Genomic DNA, 19,328 nt, shown 5'->3' with positions numbered 1-19,328 from the left:
TACATGACAATATACAATTCATAATTATATTACATTTTTGCCCAACATTGGATACTATGATCCAACAACAATTTCTTCTAATTTATCTCCATGTTTTGTAAACTTAAACCCATGTGGTCCACACTAAGTTATAACTATTATTCGATTGTCAGTAGAGATCGTAAAGAATTAATTACTTCCAAAGAAATACAATCTATTTTAAGAATGGTAGGGATAGTTTGATCATTTAGCAATTTATTTATGACGAAAAAATGTTTGTGCCAATGAACTCCATTGATATCATCATTTGCATTGTTAGTTCTGAATTAAAAAAAAAATCTAATAGTTGTATGAGGTTAATTGCTTAAATTTGAAGCATAGAAAGATAAGTCAAAACCAACTAAATTATAAATGGATATGTTGTAATCTGCCTTTTTTTTTTAAAAAAGAAAATAGTTTACTCAAACTATCTAATTAAAGTAGCTATTCCTACTATTTTTTAACATACTTCTTCAATACCTAGCTAAACTTATTATTATTCTACTATAGTTTTCCACGAATTTACTATCATTTTTGCCGAGCATGCTGTCACGCAAGTTGATAATAAGTATATTGCTATGTGAGAATTCTAGTGAAAATTTAACGGTGTCCCATTAAATATGTTGCTAAAATTTAAACTCAAGTAATGTCATATAACAATGTGACAAAAAAATTATGTTTCTTTATTAATAAGAAAATAGAAGGTATAAGATATGCTGACGATGAAAAAAATTTAAAAATCCAGAATAAAATAATCACCATTGAGCTAGTGGCATTTCCGTTACTTAATAGCATTGTTACCCAAGAGATTCAAAGGTCTTACCGCACGCGTTACATTTTGACAATAAATCTTTAAAGATAAAACTCTACAATGTTATTATATAAAACGGTCTCAAAAAGTGATTTAATTATTAAAATGTTTTTAAGTCAGCGATTTACCTAAACTTTCTTATTTTAATAAAGTATTGATAAATAATTTAAATAATATAGTACAATGATGATGTTAATTTTTTGCGACTTATAATAAGACCGGTCAATATCTTGCTATCTAACGTAGAGTAGAGTGAAGTGCACGTATGACATGGTTTATATGGTATGATGTCGTCCGGGGTCGGTCGGTCGTCGCCAACCTCCGATTCAAACTGCACGAAGAAATTCTTTTTTTCTTTTTACTTGAGAAAAAAAGAAAAAGTGTACCAAGAACAGCTACATCTCAGCTGCGTGATGTTGAGTAGGTAGTTGATCGTCTGCGATCATAATTGCAGAATATATAATGCTATCACGTACTTGGCAAACCATGATCGGCTTTCAAACAGTTAAAATGCTAGTCGGAGTAAATTCCTATATTCAGTTTTGCAGGCAATCAGTTATCCTTTGGCTCCATCGCCCCAGCTCACCGACAGTCTCTTAGAACAAAAGGCGGACACTTGGTGGGTGTGAAAGCGATTGAGATCCTTCCACCTCTTACCCCCTGCCTTCTTCTTAAGCTCGCTTTTGCCTGGAGTCTCAAGAGAAGGAAGGCGAGAAGAGAAGCGGATTTGGAAATGGGTCCTCGGTTATCCCTCTTCTCACTCTTCTTACTAGCATTCCTTCTGCATTGTGCGAGATCTGATGGTAATGTTCTCATCTCCAACTCTTTCTCACTGTCTGTTATGTGATTAGAATTTTTTTCTTAGTTTTATAGATGTAGAATTTTAGTTGGTTTTGATCTCACTATAGATAGTTGCATGCATTTCTCGTATATATATTTTTATTTTTTATGTTGCAATGGTTCCTTTTACCATTTCTTTTGTCTGTTGGAAAGAAACAGGTTAAAGAGAGCAATTAGATTTGAATCTATATAGTTTGACATTTGGTGAAACCAAAGCAGTTTTTCTAGATTAGAAAATTACAATGTAGAGAAAAGGAGTACATACCATATAATTTGGTAATTTATTGCTGACTAATATTGTTGCTTTGATTTAGTTTGAATTTTACTTAAAAATAAGTAATTAGACTGAAATCTGAAATGAGGCACAAGGATTTGATGTTACATTTGTTCGTTGAACATTTCTGAGGTTGCATGTGATCTTATGGGGCTGAACTGTTTTGGGAGGGGGACAGAAACCTCCCTTCCCATTGTTCCTTTCTCTCCCAAGTCCCAGCCCTAGACTAGATTATTCCAGCAGTCAATTTCCTGCTCTTATTTCATTAGTTAGGGATTGATTCTTTTATATGTATCTCATTACTCTAGAATTCTGAAAGAGGACTAGGCTATTAGTCTGTTTCATTAGCAGATCTAAAGTCTCCAGAGCTGCTTTAGCAGAATTGCATATTTAGGAGATGTGTTCTCAGAATTCATCATCTTAAAAAAGGAAACACAACAAAAAGTGATCTTTTTTTCATCATGATATTGCTGATAGAGATTTCCACACATAGCTAGAAGCAGGAACATTGTCCCAGGAAAAGGTATTGCCAGTTATGATGGAGCTCACTGTGGTAGTTTTAGGCTGTGACAGCTATGGTATGTGCTTCGGCTTCCTTGAATAGTGTCCATGTTTGATATGTTGCACTCTGAATTAAAATCAACTATTTCTCTGGCGATTTAAACTCTGGCAAAATGTTATCATTTCTGATAGCTCGCCATTTGGTGGGCCTCTTTTTGAAGGTCATTGAAAACTCGGGGGAGATATAAGAATCCTAGTTTGACTAGGTTTAGAAATATGGAAAGAACAAATTCCAACCAAAGTCAAAACAAAAAATCAAAACAATTTCATTTAGAATAATTGAATCCTACTAAATTTAGGAAAACATTTAAGAATTGAACTTTTAAAACTGAAACCAAGTAAGAAATAGAAATTCAATTACTACTCAAATTAATAAATCCGAACTCAAGTCAGTAAGTGAAAAAAAGGAAATAAGAGTAGGAAATGTAAAGCTGAGAACGAATAGGAAGTTAAGGGCACGACGAACACATGATCACAATTTTTTTAACCCCTCACCGAAAAGAGGAAAAAAACTGCAGATCCAGTCAATCTCTTTGATCAATCTATTTCACAATAAATTGTAGAAATAATATTCACTTATAATCACTTATACCATGCTCCAAGTGACCACTGATTAAAGTTCTTCGTTTGCTTGAGCTTCCCTCTTCGATGAACTACTCAATGAACATAAATTGCTCCTCGTTGATTGTCTTTAACTCGATATGGATCAAACTTTCTATTGCTCTTCATATTGATGTAGATAATATTGGTTCAACTCCTCTATTGTTTTTGGATCATTCTATATTGAAGCATAAATACTCGGACATATATAGATGTCTCTCCTCACCAATTGATAGAAAATTATGCTTCACGAGGGCTCCTCAAACTCGTAAATGATGAATCTGAAGCTCTTTGAGTTCTCTTTGGATGGATCCAATGACAGAGCAAAGATTCTTGGGCGGAGGGGCAAAATCAAATAATCATTCTAAGAAAAAGAAGTATTACGTGTCACCTTAGAAAAAAAATATTTACTTATGAAAATTATGCTTAACAAATTCATCTATTCTAGTTTTTATGTCACATATTTGGATAAGCGTTTTTCTTGATAAGCCCAAGAGAGGTTCATATTGCATATTCTTCCTATTTTATTTCCGTTGCAAAATCACCCAATTTTACTATTTTCAAACTATATTACCCTTGCTTTATTTCTGAGTGGGAGAGAGAAAGTTTTGCTTTTCATTTAATGTTAGTTTATCCTTTTCTAATAGGAAACATTACTTTTTTTTTAGAAAAATCAGTATCTATTTTACCCAAGGATTTAAATATTCTTTTTCTTCTTCTTTCTTTTACCACCATTATATCTAAATAAACTTGCCATTATTGTTTTTACAAACCCTACGCTCTATAACCCTACTAGTTAGCCTTTTTCTATATGATTTAATTTGGTACTCAAGTACTTACTTAAAAGTATTTTGAAACGGATATATATTTTTTTAGGGTTAAATACATTTTACTCGCTTGTACTTATGCCTAAAATTACTTTACCCCATTGTATTAAAAAAGTCTCAAACTAGTTTCTATACTTATAACTAAAGTGAGACTGTTAATTTTTCTGTTAAATTTAACCGAGTAATATGACTATTTTGATTATTTTATTACATTATATCGAAATCTGCATGTCTTTTCTAACAAATACAATAGAGGCATTTTGGTCATTTTGATATCATTCAGTTAAATTTGACGGAAAGACTAACGGTTTCACTTTATTCATAAGTATAGGGACTGGTTTGAGACTTTTTGAATATAAGGGGACAAAATAATTTTGGGCATAAGTATATGGGATAAAATGCATTTAACCTATTTTTTATAACAATATATTATTATCACAATATATGTTTAGTATTTTCATCATATCATTCCCATATAAACTTCGATCTGTACTATTTTGATGCATTGAAAGTTAGCCCTTTACAAGTTCATCTCTTATAAATATCCTCAAATTTAACTATTTTGGGGGCTAAAAATTCATTAGAAGATAACAACTTAATAAAATAATGTAATCCATTGATAACCGAAGTAATCCATTATTAAATAACAGAATCAGTTTTTGTTCACTGTTTTGATCAAAATTTTCTCATACGAACTCCTATTGGTTTGTATTTTATATACATGAAAAAACTTATTCAGTCATCTATAACTATATCTCCCATACGTATTTTCAAATTCGACTATTTCGGGGCCTTAACATTCATGAGACGATGTCAGCTTAAAAGAATAATGTAATCCATTAAGAAAAAACGGAATTCACTAAACACTGACATAATCCTTTACTAAATAATAGAATAAATTTTTGTTCACTGTTATGCTCATATTTTTTTTATATGAACTCTGATTAGTATTATTTTATATTTTGGAAAGCTTATCAGCCTTCTATAACTTTATCTCTCACGAATGTTTGAAAATTATTCAATTATCTGATACTTCATGTTATGTATGGATCTTCAAATTCAACTTAATCCATGACTAAACAATGTTACCTATTAATGAGTAACATTTTTTGCTACTAAATAATGTAATCCGCTACTTTTGAGTGTTTTCTTTATTTCTATCTCATACGAACTCCGATTATTATTTTGGATGCGTTCACAATTCTTTTCAATCCATTACAAGTTAATTTCTTATAAGTATCTTCTAATTAGATGGAATATGCTACGAAGACGTGATACATTGATATTTAATATAATTCATTAATAAATAACAGAATCCGCTACTCTTTAGTGTATTTGTCATAACTTTTTCATATTAACTCAATTGCTATCATTTTGGTCTAATTAACTTGATTTGTTATCATTTTCTAGTAAATTATTAGCCCCTGAAATGATCAAATTTGAAAATACTTGTATAAGATAAGTTGTAGAGGACTGAATGGTATTTTCAATACATATAATATAATACCGATCGGAGTTCATATAAAAAATATAGGAGCAAAATAGTGAACAAAACTGATTCCATTTATATAGTGATGAATTATGTTAGTTATCAATTGATTCTATTATTTGTCAGCATATTAAGCCGTCATCTTCAAATGAATTTTAAGTCTTTGAAATGGGCGAATTTAAAATAGTCTGAGAGATGAAATTTTAGAAGACTGAATAAACTTTCAAGTGCATATAAAATAATATCGATCGAAGTTTATATGAGAAAAATATAAGCAAAATAGTGAATAAAAATTGATTCCATTATTTAGTAATGGATCACATTAGTTATCAATGGATTCTATTATTTTTTTAAGCTAGAATCTTTTAATAGAATTTAAGCTCCTAAAATGGTTGAATTTGAAGATACTCGTGAGAGATGAACTTATAGAAAATTGAATTTCAACACATAAAATAATACTGATTAAAGTTCATATGAGAAAAATATAAGCAAAAATATGAACAAAAGTTTATTACGTTATTTAGTAACTGATTACATCAGTTATCAATGGATTCCCATATTTCTTAACGGATTATGTTAATTTTTTAAAGCTATCATCTTCTAATAAATATTTATCTCCCGAAATGGTCAAATTTGAAAATATTCGTGAAAGGTGAAGTTGTAGATGATTGAATAAGCTTTCTAACGCATATATAATAATACCGATCGGAGTTCTAATGAGAAAATTATGAGTTAAATATGAACAAAAGTTGATTTTGTTATTTAGTAACAGATTACTTCGGTTATCAATGGATTACGTTTTTTTTTCAAGCTGTTATCTTTTAATAAATTTTTACTTGATTTCGTTATTTAGTAACGGATTACTTTGGTTATCAATGGATTTTACGTTATTTTTTCTCAAGTTGTTATCTTCTAATAAATTTTTAGCCTCTGAAATGGTTGAATTTAAGACACTCGTGAGAGATGAGCTTGTTGAGGTTAAACTTTTTAATGCACCTAAAATAATACAGATCGAAATTTATATAAGAATAATATGATGGAAACACCAAACATATATCGTAATCTACTGTTTTAAAAGAATATATACGTTCAGTAATAGTTTTAGGTAAATATTTGAGTCAAGGTTTCGGAACTCGGTATTGGGACCAGCCAACCGAAAAAACAATATATATTGTGTTTTGATTCATTGTTGCGGCTTGTATTAATGTATCTGTAATTTATTGAGACATTGTGTTGTATTCTGTTTTAAGATAAATCTTATCCTCTTAATAGTTTTAATCTTATTGTTTTTATAAATTTATCTAATGGAGGGATATTATCTCTAGCACTACTAATTCCGGTACAGTCAACCTAAGATATATATAGTAAATATTTGTTAAGTGAGCCCTATAACGGGGAAATGTTGACAATGTTTAGAACAAGATATATTCGGTGTTTGGCTAGCAGTCAGACTAATAACTCATACAATAATAGAAAGTAAAGCTCTTTTAGGTGAGGAATCATGGGATGAGATGTATATCTTTGATTTACCTCTGGATCCTTTTTATTGAGCTGAGGAACAGCTACAATTCATACTAAGATGATCCACTAAAGAAAATTTGATTGTGTTTTTGAACTTTCATTTACTATTCTGCACGATCAGTTCGAATTGATGTGAATGTGATTCACATCGAACTTATATTCATTATATGTTTCGACATAGAATTTGTTTCACGGTCCGAACCAATTAGGAATAGTTCAAACCATTTTCTATAGAATTGCTGAATTTGACATCCATTTTTTTATTTCTTCGCACGTACACTGTTATGACTCGAAATCATAATAATGACTTGCCATGTATCTCAATACGCTTGAGATATACGAAGTCTTAATTAATATTTTCTAAGTTCACAATGACAATAATTAATCTGAAAATCTGACTTTGATAAAATTTCATCCAATAATAATGGAATAAACAATGTCATCACTAATGTGTTTCTAAGTAATTTGAATTAACAGAAAGTCTAAAAACATAAAGACCAAAATAACTAAAAGGTAAAGGAAAAGGTAGATCCTAAGTGAAGTGGTGTTTCGGTGTATCTCGCTCAGTTGCAACGCTGATCAATATATGAAATTTTAAAAATGGAAATTCTATGAGCTAACAACTATTGGTTAGTGAGTAAAATCCACTTAAAAACCATATAAATTTGAACATATTAACATAGCTTGAACTAAATTCAAATCCAATAATTTCACTAAGCATGCATATAGTAACAATAATAATGACAGTAATAATAATGAGTCATATTTTATAATATGCTCAGTTCTAACAAACTAAATTTTTCTTAATAATGATAATATCATTTGTCTCAATTATATCAATACATTATGGATCAACAACAATTAGAAGTTACCTCTAGATGGCGCTTAAATCTTTTCCTCATAGCTGATTCGATTATGTTTACTAGGAGATGTCATAATATGATAAGATTAGAGTCATCTAAGTCTTTTGATCTAACTTAGGACTATTCCTAAACCCCGTCAGAGTCACCTAAAAAGTCATCGTAGTGATTTATAATTTTCTTCTAGACTTTCAGGTAGACTTGAGTCACCACGGAAAGTCACAAGCGATTTATACCGAGACTGCTCTCTAAATTATACCAAATATCAGTTATATTTTTTCACTAATATTCTTATTTATTAAAAATTATTATTTGCACGAAGTATGGCGATGCACTGAATCATAGAAATTGCACAGAAAATATAGTAATTAATTTGCACACAAAGAAATACGTGGTCTAATAAAAGCACGATATACAATACAAATAAATGTGAGTGAACTCACTCACCTAAATCTAGGTAAAACAACTGAAATATCTAATCTTTAGTCCACGTGATAAAAATTACTACCTTCAAATAATAAAGAAATAACATAATTTTAATTTAACCCGTAATATAATTTATGAATTTTTAAAACTAAATAAATGGCTAAAATGGGTTAATTTAAATCCATTGGATTGGATTGGGCTGGGCTGTAGTTGACTCGCAGCTCACATTTTCCTTTCATAACAATCGGGCTGGGCCAGGCCCAACCCAAAACCAATGAAGGATTGGGCTGCAAATTAGCACGCAGCCTATCCACAAATCCATTGAAATGGATTGGGCTAAAGGCCCAATCTCATAAACTAATTGGGTCGGGTTGGGTTGGACCCAAACCCAGACCTAAACTCGAAACCCAAAACAATTGGGTTTGACAAACCCAATATGGGTTGGGATCAAAAGATCCCAATCGAGCCCTTCTCTCTCAATGAAGAAGAGGAAGGGGAGGAGTGCGCCTGTTGCTTGCCGGTGACAGCATTGCCGGAGGCCACGCCAAAGACACCTATGCCACCTTGCTACCACGACGACCACACGAGGTGGATGAGAAGCCATTGACGACGACTAATGGCCTCATCCCATGGCCGGAGCTGATTTGAGCCACGAGAGTGAGGGCAACCATGGCATGAGGCCAACAATGTGAAGCTCTTGATCACAAGCAATAGTGACCTAAAGCTGCTGGTCGGCCATTTTTGTTGAAGAAGCTGCGAGCATCAAATTTAGGTTTTTCTTTAAGCTATTAAACTTAAATTAATTTTGAGGGGTTGGGGAGGGTTGACTTGCGAGTCGCGTGGTAGTCTCCAATTGCTCTGGCAATGCTCTGGTCCAATCCCACGTCGTGACTCCAACGGTAAAAGAAGAAGAAGAAGAAGAAGAAGAAGAGAGAGGGAAAAAAGGAGGCTGAGGTAAATGAGAGAGTATTTAGGGTTTAATTTATAGAGAAAAATCCAAATCTAAGTTAGATTTAGTTTTGGTTGAAATACTCGTGGTTGCCTCATCGTGTGCCGGTGAGGGAAAAGGCACAGCACATGCAATGCACGTGCGCTCCAAGAGAATTTTTTTTTCAATTTATTATTATTATTATTATTATTTTATTTTCAGATCTTACATACAGGTTTTTCACAAGTAGTGTGACTTGATCATACATAAAATTTTAGATTATACATCGTATTTTATAGTTTTTTATGTTCACGAGTTTGTCACAAAATATTGTAATAACACTTTTTCTCTTGAAAAAAGGTATTGAACAAGTTTGAAAATTGAAATTGAGATAATGGTAAAAATCAAGAATCGCATATTACTGATTTCTTTAAAAGAAGAGAAGAAAACGAAAACCTGATGTATTTGGTTTGGCTCAAGTAGCTATTTCATCAAATTTATCTCCTGAAAAAAGGTATTGAACCATAAGGCAGTCATTAAGTAATACGAAATTCATCTATCTATTGTCTTCTAGAGGAAATTCATGTAAATTATAATAAGGGTACTACTTGACTAGGTTGTAATTTTGTCCAAAATAAAGCTTAGGGCTTCAGTGAACTTACTCATTCTTGAAGATACTCTTCTATTGTAAAGCAATACTATCGTTTTAGTTGACCTATCTCTTACTCAGAAAATCTCCACCATTTTGTGGCATCTCAAACTTGTTTAAGTTTTTGATCTTGGGGATATTTTGATTATTTTATGCATCACTAAATTAAGGATGGTCGTGCCGACCACCAACCGACATGGCACAACTCAGCACGTAAAGAGAGGGAGATAAAAGATAAAAGAAACAACTCACCTGCGTAGCTGATGTTGTTGTCGCCACTCGCCTCTTGTTGGGAGCGACAAGGATAGCGGCGGCGGTGAGGTCGACTGTGAGCGACGAAGTTGCTAGGACAAGTGCCGTGCGGCACCCCTCATGCCACGTGCCGGTTGGCATAGCTATTGTTGCTCTAAATAACCAAGCAAATGTTTTTCGATGGACTAGTGCCAAGCCTAAGCCATGCATAGAGTGCATTACCAACATTTGTATGCATGAACTATCTTTTAATTTTGACTAGTTGACTTTGTATCATTATGATGATAGATGGATGGATGAGATCATAAGAATATTATTATAGTATCTATTAGTTGTTGGGAATTTAAAAAGATAGGTGATGGGATAAGTAAACCCCACTTATAACCGTTATTGTCTTTTTGATCTATCTTATGTTCTAGAAATCTAACTTGCTAACCTTTGACATAAGTAACAAGCAGATTTTCCGTAGTTGAAGCACTTATTAGCCAAGAATTGATTGTTAAACAAATTAAAAAAATACTAATGACTTGTACTATAATTATTGGATGGATTAGTAATTAATAGCCAATAGTAGGCTGCCAAGTATCCTAACTGGAAATTTCCTACATTCAGGATTGCAGAGCTACAGTGATGAACAGGCCTATCTCTCTACATGTGGCCTTTGCTTGGTCACATGTGGTGCTCTCAATGTCACGACCCAAAATAGAAATCACGACCGGCCATGCATCTCAATATGCTTGAGATGCACGAAGCCTTAATAATACTCTCTATCTATACGATGACGAGATAATTAAATAAAATGAGAATATGCTTTATTAAAATTTTATTACTAAAGGCAATTGGAATAAAATAAACAATGTTAATGTTTTTGAATCTCTAAAACTAAATAAAATAAAATAAAGTCTTCTAATCTAGAGCACAAAATCTAAAAGAGCGGAAGGGTAAATAGGTGAATCCTAAGTGGAGGTGGAATCCGGGTACATCACGCTCAGTCGCCCCGCTGACTATTACCTGAAATAAATAAACAAATACAAAACAATAGAACTCGTGAGCCAACAAATATAGCTCAGTGAGTGGAATCCACTCGAACCAAATAAATTTTTAAAACATATTAATGCTGAATAAATGAACTAAAAGCAACAATAACCATCATAATATGCAATAGACATGCTCTCTACATAATAACAATAGTAACAATAGAGAAATGTCACAACTTGTAACCTTGCACGTTTTCCAATTTATTACATCTTTTTGATATTTATACTGTCATATGTCTCAATGGGTCTAAACCCTGTGGATCCACACCAACTAGAAGTCACCTCGACATGACGCTCGGGACTTTTCTTCATAGCTGATCCGGTTAGGGTCATCAGAGGGTATCACCCTGTGATCAACACACTCTGTCTTTTCCTCTAACCGTTGAGAGAAGTTAGAGTCACCTAGGAATCTCTCCTAGGACTGTTCCCTAACCCTGCCAGAGTCACCTAAGGAAGTCACCGCAGTGATCTAATTTAGGACTTTCCCCTGGACTTCTAGATAGACTTGAGTCACCATGGAAAATCACAAACGATTTATACCGGGACTGTTCTCTAAGTCATATCAACATTAGTCTCATTTTTCTTTTCATAATTTTCAATATTAGCACGAAGTATGGTGATGCACTGAATATAATAATTAAATGCACACAAAAAATAAAACAATTAAATTTTCGCATGTACGGATGAAATAAATAGACTTGCATACAGAAATTGCAATAATTTAATTTTTACACATGGGGGTGAAATAAATAATTTGCACACAGAAAATTTACATGGTCTGACAAGAATACGAAATACAATAAAATAAATACGTGAGTGAACCCACTCACCTGAGTCTAGGCAAGACAACCAAAATCTCAAATCTCTAGCCCACGTACTAAAAATCACCACCTTAAATAATAAATAACAATAACATTTTTAATTAAAACAATTATTAAAAAAAAGTTTATACAATTTTACCTAAGAATAATTAATTTGGGCTAAAATAAACCCAAATCAATTGGGCTGGGCTGCAGTTGGCCCGCAGCCCACCCAAAACCATTTCATAAATGGATTGGGCCAAGGCCCAATCCAATTAGATAATGGAACCGGGTCGGGTTCCTTGGATTCGGATCCAACCCGACCCGAATCCATCACTAAAGGGAGAAGATCAGACTCGGCAACCCGAGTCTGTCTTCCCCAAACCGAAGAGAGAGAGAGAAAAAGAGAGGAAAGAAGGAAGAAGAAGAAGAAGAAGAAGAAGGCGACGCCGGCGGCCGCCACTGCGGAGGTTCGCCGGCGCACCCTTAGTTCCTGACGGGATCCGGAGGTAGCGGCCGCGACTCGAAGCCGTCGGCCGGCCCGATTTGCCGACGAGGCCGAAAACCCCCAAATCAGGTAATTTCGAATTTTCTCATTTAAAATTTAATTAAATTAGAGGGGTGGGAGAGGGCTTACGTGGGAGTCGTGTGGTGGTCTCTGCTGGCTCTGGCGGCGCTCCGGCTGGCCGATTCCACGGCGACAACTCCGTCGGTGAAGGAGGATGAAAAGAGAGAGAAAGAGAGAGAGAGAGAGAGAGAGAGAGAGAGAGAGAGAGAGAGAAAGAAAGAGGGCGTAGGGTTCCAGAGAGAGGATTAGGGCTAATTATAGATTAGGAGAGGATTAAATCTAATCCAATTCGGATTAGATGAAATCCCCCCAAATCAGCTGCGTGCTGGAGAGGGAGAGGGGAGGAGCTGCACGTGCACCCTCCTCTTTTTTTTTTTTTTTTGGTTTTGACACTCAAGTTACAATATTATGTCACTTGACAGAGATAGTGCTCTCGTAAACTGATTTTCTACTAGCTCGGCTACACCAATATTATAATGCTTGGGTCATAGGTAGTGCATTCCAACATCAGTATTATATTGCCATCACGTACAAAACCTTGCCAAGAGGCAAATCCCTTCTTTATTAGAATTCTGTCTCCTTTACAATGGTGTGACACTTTCACCTGCCATCGATCCTAACCATCAATGCAATCTGCCATTGAGTGAGAGAAAAGGGAGTAGAAAGGAACTAGGGCACAAGAAACAGAGAAGAAAGGAAGCCATTGGTTCCAACATAACCCAGTAAACAGGTAATGGGACCACCTTTACATTATCGACCTGAACCTTACCTGTTTTACTAATAAACCTTGAAACTTTTGTATCCCTCATCTGTATCCCAATGTATTAAGCTGTAATGCTGTATCCTCATAGTATGTAGTAATTAATCTATATTTTTCTTGATTTAGATACTCGATAGTCATTTGATATGTACCAAATGCATATCTAAGTCATATCAGTATTTCATTGTATGTCATACGCATGAACTAAGGTCTATAAATGTATCACTCTCATGAATGGAAGATCTTTATCTTTGAGGAGTTCTTGATTTGCACTTATTCTCTTGGTTGATTCCATGTGAAGAACAATGTGCTCATCTCCAACGTGTTAGATTTTGTGGAGAGGTAGGTGTTATTTGTACTATCCTCTCTATTCTCCAAAATTATTTACTGTCAATTGGTATCAGAGCTTAAGTTTTTCATTGCTAGATTGTGACGATGCGATCCAAACCAAAGTTCTGAAAGTCGGTATTAGATCGAGATTGGGATCGAGATTAGGATCGAGATTGGGATCGGCTGTCCAAAAAAACGATACGTATCAGCTGCCCATATCGGATCAGACTATTTTTTTAATAAAATAAAATTCTAAATATTATTTAAAAATATTGATAAATTTTTAAAAATTTAGAAAAAATTATAAAAAAATAATAATTACTTATATATAAAGCCTAAAAATCTCTCTTCATTTCTTCTTCCCTATCTCTCTTACTGTTGATCTGTTGTATCCCTCACTCTCTCTCTTTCTACTCTCTCTCTCCCAGCTACAGTAGGTCTCTCTTTCTCCCTCACTCTCACTCTCTTTCCCTTTCTCTTTCTTTTTCTTCCTACAGTAGGTTTGCTGCAAGGGCAGGCCTAACAAGCGGCTGCTATAGCCGCTCATAGCAAGGTAGTTGCAACTACAATTTCGGATGGGTTTGGCTGTATCGGATCGGATTTTTTTTAATTAAATAAAATTTTAAATATTGATAAAATTTAAAACTTTAGAAACATTACAAGAAAATAATAAACTAATAATTACTCACATATAAACCCAAAAAACCTCTCTTCATTTCTTCTTATCCCTCTTACTGTCGATATGTTGTATCCTTTTCTCTCTTTTCCTACGCTCTCTCTTCCTACTGCAGCATGCCTCTCTCTTTCTCTCTCACTCACTTTCTCTTTCTCTTTCTCTCTCTCTCTCTCTTCTTGCAACAAGTCTACTATAGCAGCGAGCTTGATAGGTAGCTGCTGTTGCCGCCCGCAGCAGGGCAGCTGTAGTTTCAGGTGGGATTGGCTATATTGGCCGATTCCGACCCAAAATGGATTGGTTATTGGCCAATACGGTCGGCTGGTTTCAGCTCGAATCGAGATCGGCTAAAACTAGGATCCATGGTCCAAACATAGAAAAGGCTCTGCCTTTAGTGCCTTATGGTTGCAACTTTGGAATATTGAAGCAGATGACTAAGGAGGCAAGTGTGTAAACTTCAAGAGCAACTTTCTCTTGGTCAGTAAGAAGCTTTTGGAACATGATGATTCGCGTCGTGATTTGAGCATGAAAGCTTTAGCCACAATGATAGATTAAGCCCTTCCATTTTGCTCGAAGGTGTGTATCTAGTAAAGAGGCTTCTACACATTGCTATCTTTAGAGGGACTCCTAGATCCATTGAGATCTTAACATCAAGGTGATAATCTTGAGTTTGAAGGAAGAATACAACCATATGAATTCATAAATTGGCTTCATGTCATGGAGTGAGTCTTTAAGTACTAACACTGTTGAAGCACAGGATGATGAAGATCATTGCCATCAAACTAGAAAAATGCTTCTATTTGGTGGGAGCAACTCAAACTTCAATGAAATCATGATGGCAAATTTAAATTGCTACTTGGGAAAAGATGAATAAAGAGCTCAAGAAGACGTTCTTACTATAGATAAACTATCTTCAAGACTCATTTTACAAATATTTGTTGGTTCATATAAGAGCATCGCTCTATGGCAGAATCAATGTTTTAAAAGATTGAAGGCCGTAGACTATAGTGCCTAAGCGATACTATATGTGAGTGTAGGCAAGCGCGTAGAAATCAAGACAATTAAAAAATAAACAAATAAAAGACATAATTGTTAGAGAAGAAGTTAAAATAAATACGTACACTCTGGACAATGTATTATGCATTCTTATTAAGAACTATAGTTAGCTATTAGAATCCACTAATTTATCAACATGTATAATAATTTAAATTTTCAGTTGCAATTTGCATACCAAAATATGATATGAGATCTAACAAGGTCAACTCAACTAGGCGGGACCTATGCAGAGCCTAATTCTACTCTATTGCTGGAGCCTACACGTTAAGGCGGAAGTTTTTTTAAAACATTGGCCGGAATACGTTGAGGAGTTTGATGATCTTATGATGTGGTGTGGCATCTCCGAATCCAAGGAGCAAACTGTAGCTTGCTGTATAAGCAGGTTGCGACAAGACATCTTTGACATTGTAGATCTCCAATCATATTGGACCTACAATGATTTGTATAAACTTGCAGTCAAGTTAGTTTGGCAAATCAAAGCGAAGGAGAGAATTTGGCCAATGAGTGTGAGTGCTTCTCGGTTCTTAGGCCGTGAGAATACTTCTAAAAGATTTAACTAGGGGAGTATTTCTTAACCTTCTAAAGCTTTATTTCCCGCCTTCTTCTAAGCAAGATGTTGCAACTTCACTGATGCGTCCGAGTTCATCTAACATCAACCCTTCGCAATGCTTTAAATGCCAAGGGTTTGGACATCCCACCTCCGAATATCCGAATAGGATAGTTGTTACTCTCTTGGAAGAGGTGCTTAAAGAAGAAGAATATGAAGAACCTACCAACATATGATGAAGAAGAGGAAGAAGAATATGTCACCTAAGATGATGACAATAAAGCTCTTGTTATCCGTCTAGCCTTAAATACCTCTATTGTTGAAGACAATTGGCTTCGAAACAACATCTTTAACATTTGGTGCATCTCTATCTATAATATTATCATTGATAGTGGAGGTTATGATAATACTCTCTTCTACCATGGTCAATAAGCTAGTATTCAAAATTGAGAAGCATTATAGTTTTACAAGTTTTAATGGCACAAAAAGGGAAATGGGGTAAAAGTTACTAAAAGATGTTTGGTTCAATTTTCTATTGGCAAAACATATCATGATGAAGTATAACATGATGTCATCCCGATGGATACATGCCATATAGTATATGGACGTCCTTAGCAATATGATAGAAAGGTGGTCTATGGTGGGTTCAAAATATATAACTTTCATAAAAGATGGAATCAAAGTCTCTTTGAGCCCTTCCAAACCAGCATTCGTAAACCTTCCAAAGAAGAGGATGCTAGTTTGCTCCTTAAATCTTTGTTTATCAAAGAACTTGAAGATTCAAAGGAGGATAATACTTCAATTCTAATTGGAGGCTAATAAAGTGATAATAGAAAATCTGAGCTTCCATCTATTTTATTACCTCATCTTCAAGAATTTCATGATGTATTATGGAGGAGATTCCACCAGGCCTTCAACTAATGTGGGGCATCCAAGATTACATTATTCTTTTGTCCGACGATATCCTTCCCAGCAAGACAATATATTGAATAAGCTTGAAGGAGAATGAAGAGCTCCAACACTAAGTCAACTAGCCTATCCGAAAGGGCTTAGTGGGGGGATGCATGAGCCATGTGTGGTTTCAGCCCTTTTTGTTCCAAAGAAAGATGGTTCATGGCAGGTGTGTGAAAGGAGCTACATCTTGTTGTACAATATCTACAATGCAAGGATACTATGCCAGGAAGGCGATGATCGCTCTTTTTAACTTAACATTGGACTAAATATAGTACACAGGATGAAGATTGGCATAAGATGATTACGACTGTAGTTGTACACAAAAGTTACTCTTGGGTTTTCCTTTTTCACTGGATATGGGAGAGTTGACAAGGTGTACAGGAGTTTTGAGCTTAGGCTTTGAGCCAAGTTTCTCTTGGGTCTACGAGTAGGTTTTATCTGGTATGGATTTTCTTTGTATGGATTTCCTTTTCTCGGAGTGAAAAAATTATTGATACATCATACATGCTTGGAGGATCGAGGCTATTAAGTCAAACCAAACAAATCTTGGGTTTCTCTTTTGGTTTAGTTTATTTAATGCTCTTCTTATTCCGTCTCAGGTCGCTTCCATAGACACAGCATATTGTAATTGTGAAGAATCTTCAGTATTGGTCTTTGTTTTGTGATCTATGCTCGTTCACTAACATCAGCAGAACCTCATCTGAACTAGATTATCCTGATGAAATATTAAGAACCAACAGCTGCATGTCATGAACAGATATCCTAGTTATGCATTATTTTGTACTTTGACAATTCACTGTTTCTCAAAGAAAGTATTCACCCTCACAGACCCCAATCTTTTCATCTATCATTTCTCAGATGTCCTTTGGATTGAATGATTTATTTCTGGAAATGCTAAGAGACACAAATTTGTCTATCATTATAAGAATCTGCATTAGGAAACAAATAGGAATATTAATTGTACAGTCTTCAGTTTTGGGTCTTCTGCTGAAACTCATTCTTATATGAATTTTCTTTTCTTTTCTTCTCTCTCTATTTATTTACTTTTTGTTTATTTGTTCTTCTAATTCTTTAGATTTTCTCTTTTTGATTGTAGATCTTCAAGAAATTTTTTTCTGGTTTCTTAAACTTTCTACTTGAAATTTATTTTGGTGAAGAAAAGTCTATGTTGATGCTTAGATACTGTCATACAGACACTTGGGAGAGCAGAACCTCCAGGCTACCTGTTTTTTAAAAGGAGGGCTTCATAAGCTGTTCTTTTTGCAGATACAAGCACCCAGCTTCTTCAAGGTATAAATAGCTACAGAGCTTCTCTCAACCTCTCATCGCTAACAGAGAACCAAAATGCAGCCTGCTTAGCAGAGCAGTTGGCCAAACAATTCAAAGGCAATGCCTGCAGCAACAGTACTGGATCGGATACTGTTCCTGGTACTGAGCAGCAGTTCCCCAACTATCCAGACTTCCTGAACAGCTGCCATCTCAATGCGACAGTCACTCAAGATGCTGCAGTGATGCCGGCTTGTATACCGGGACTTGTTCCGGATCTTGTCCTCTCCAACTTCACAAAGTCTCAATACAACCAGAACCTGAATGGTAGTCAGTTTGTAGGAGTTGGGATCGCTGATGAAGGCAACTGGGTAGTGGTAGTTCTCAGCACTAATACGCCAAGTGGAAATTTCGCTCCTGCTTCAGATTCTAGTTGGGCTGTTTCTATTTCTCCATGCTGCCAGTTGATGCTTTTGTTTCTGGGTTTGATAAGTTTGCTAATTAGCAGTGCTTTATCCAGTTAGCTTATCTTTACATCATTCTTTTGGTCATTGCCACAATTAGAAACTAGATTTCTGCCAAAATACGATTCATGATGTATCAGTGTTCAGACTTTGTCAGCATTTCTCGTTAGTTTGTATCACTACATAATTTCTCTTTATCACAGCCTCCTTCACAAACGATGCCTTTGGTTTTTGTCTGAATTAAGTTCACTCTGTACCTTGACTTGGTTCAGAAATCCTATGCTGTCTTGAATTGCTCTTTTGAATAAATGAGGGTTATTCCTGTTTTTGGTCATTGGTATCTCATAGTCAAGAGTAGTAATGACAGAAAAGGACTAGTGAAGGAGAGATTATAAAAGTGTACGTAGTTCTCATGGATCATCTCATTCTGTAACTTGCCAAAGTGTCAATCCAGCCGTCTTTTTGTTCCTATGTAAGATGTGTTTTTCATTACTGAATACTGAGTTATTGCTTTTCATTCAGTAAGTTTGTCAAATTTGGAGTTGGACTGAGAATTTTATGCTATAATTTTAGGATCTTTTACGCCTTTTGAGCTCTTGTCAAATATAAGTTGGAGGGTCGGCAAATCTTTTTCTTGCCGGAAATGTATTTTCCTGTCTAAATTATGTTAAGGCTACTGAAAGTCAAATTTGTCGAAAAGGATACACACTGATCATGGATATAGTGTATAGATCAAAGATTCTCAAGATGGTTAAAGGAGATGACCAATATGTGGAAAGTCGTTCCTTTTCGTCTTACAATTTGTCACTCTGGATTT

General features: G+C 34.8%; 1 protein-coding gene across 1 annotated transcript; it reads left to right on the top strand.

Moving 5' to 3' along the window:
* Positions 1 to 1,463: 1,463 nt before the first annotated feature.
* Positions 1,464 to 18,845, top strand: LOC140776489 (uncharacterized GPI-anchored protein At5g19250-like). The gene is made up of 2 exons (XM_073120213.1): positions 1,464 to 1,632; positions 18,048 to 18,845. Exons 1-2 carry the CDS (start codon positions 1,563 to 1,565, stop codon positions 18,569 to 18,571), a joined length of 594 nt encoding a protein of 197 aa, XP_072976314.1. The 5' UTR covers positions 1,464 to 1,562; the 3' UTR covers positions 18,572 to 18,845.
* The last annotated feature ends 483 nt before the right edge of the window (positions 18,846 to 19,328 follow it).

Source organism: Typha angustifolia, chromosome 14 (genome assembly GCF_048772165.1).
Source record: "Typha angustifolia cultivar Huaian chromosome 14, ASM4877216v1, whole genome shotgun sequence".
Lineage (NCBI taxonomy): Eukaryota > Viridiplantae > Streptophyta > Magnoliopsida > Poales > Typhaceae > Typha > Typha angustifolia.
The sequence above is the reverse complement of the archived record's forward strand: the minus strand, read 5'-3'. Positions and strand labels throughout refer to the sequence as shown.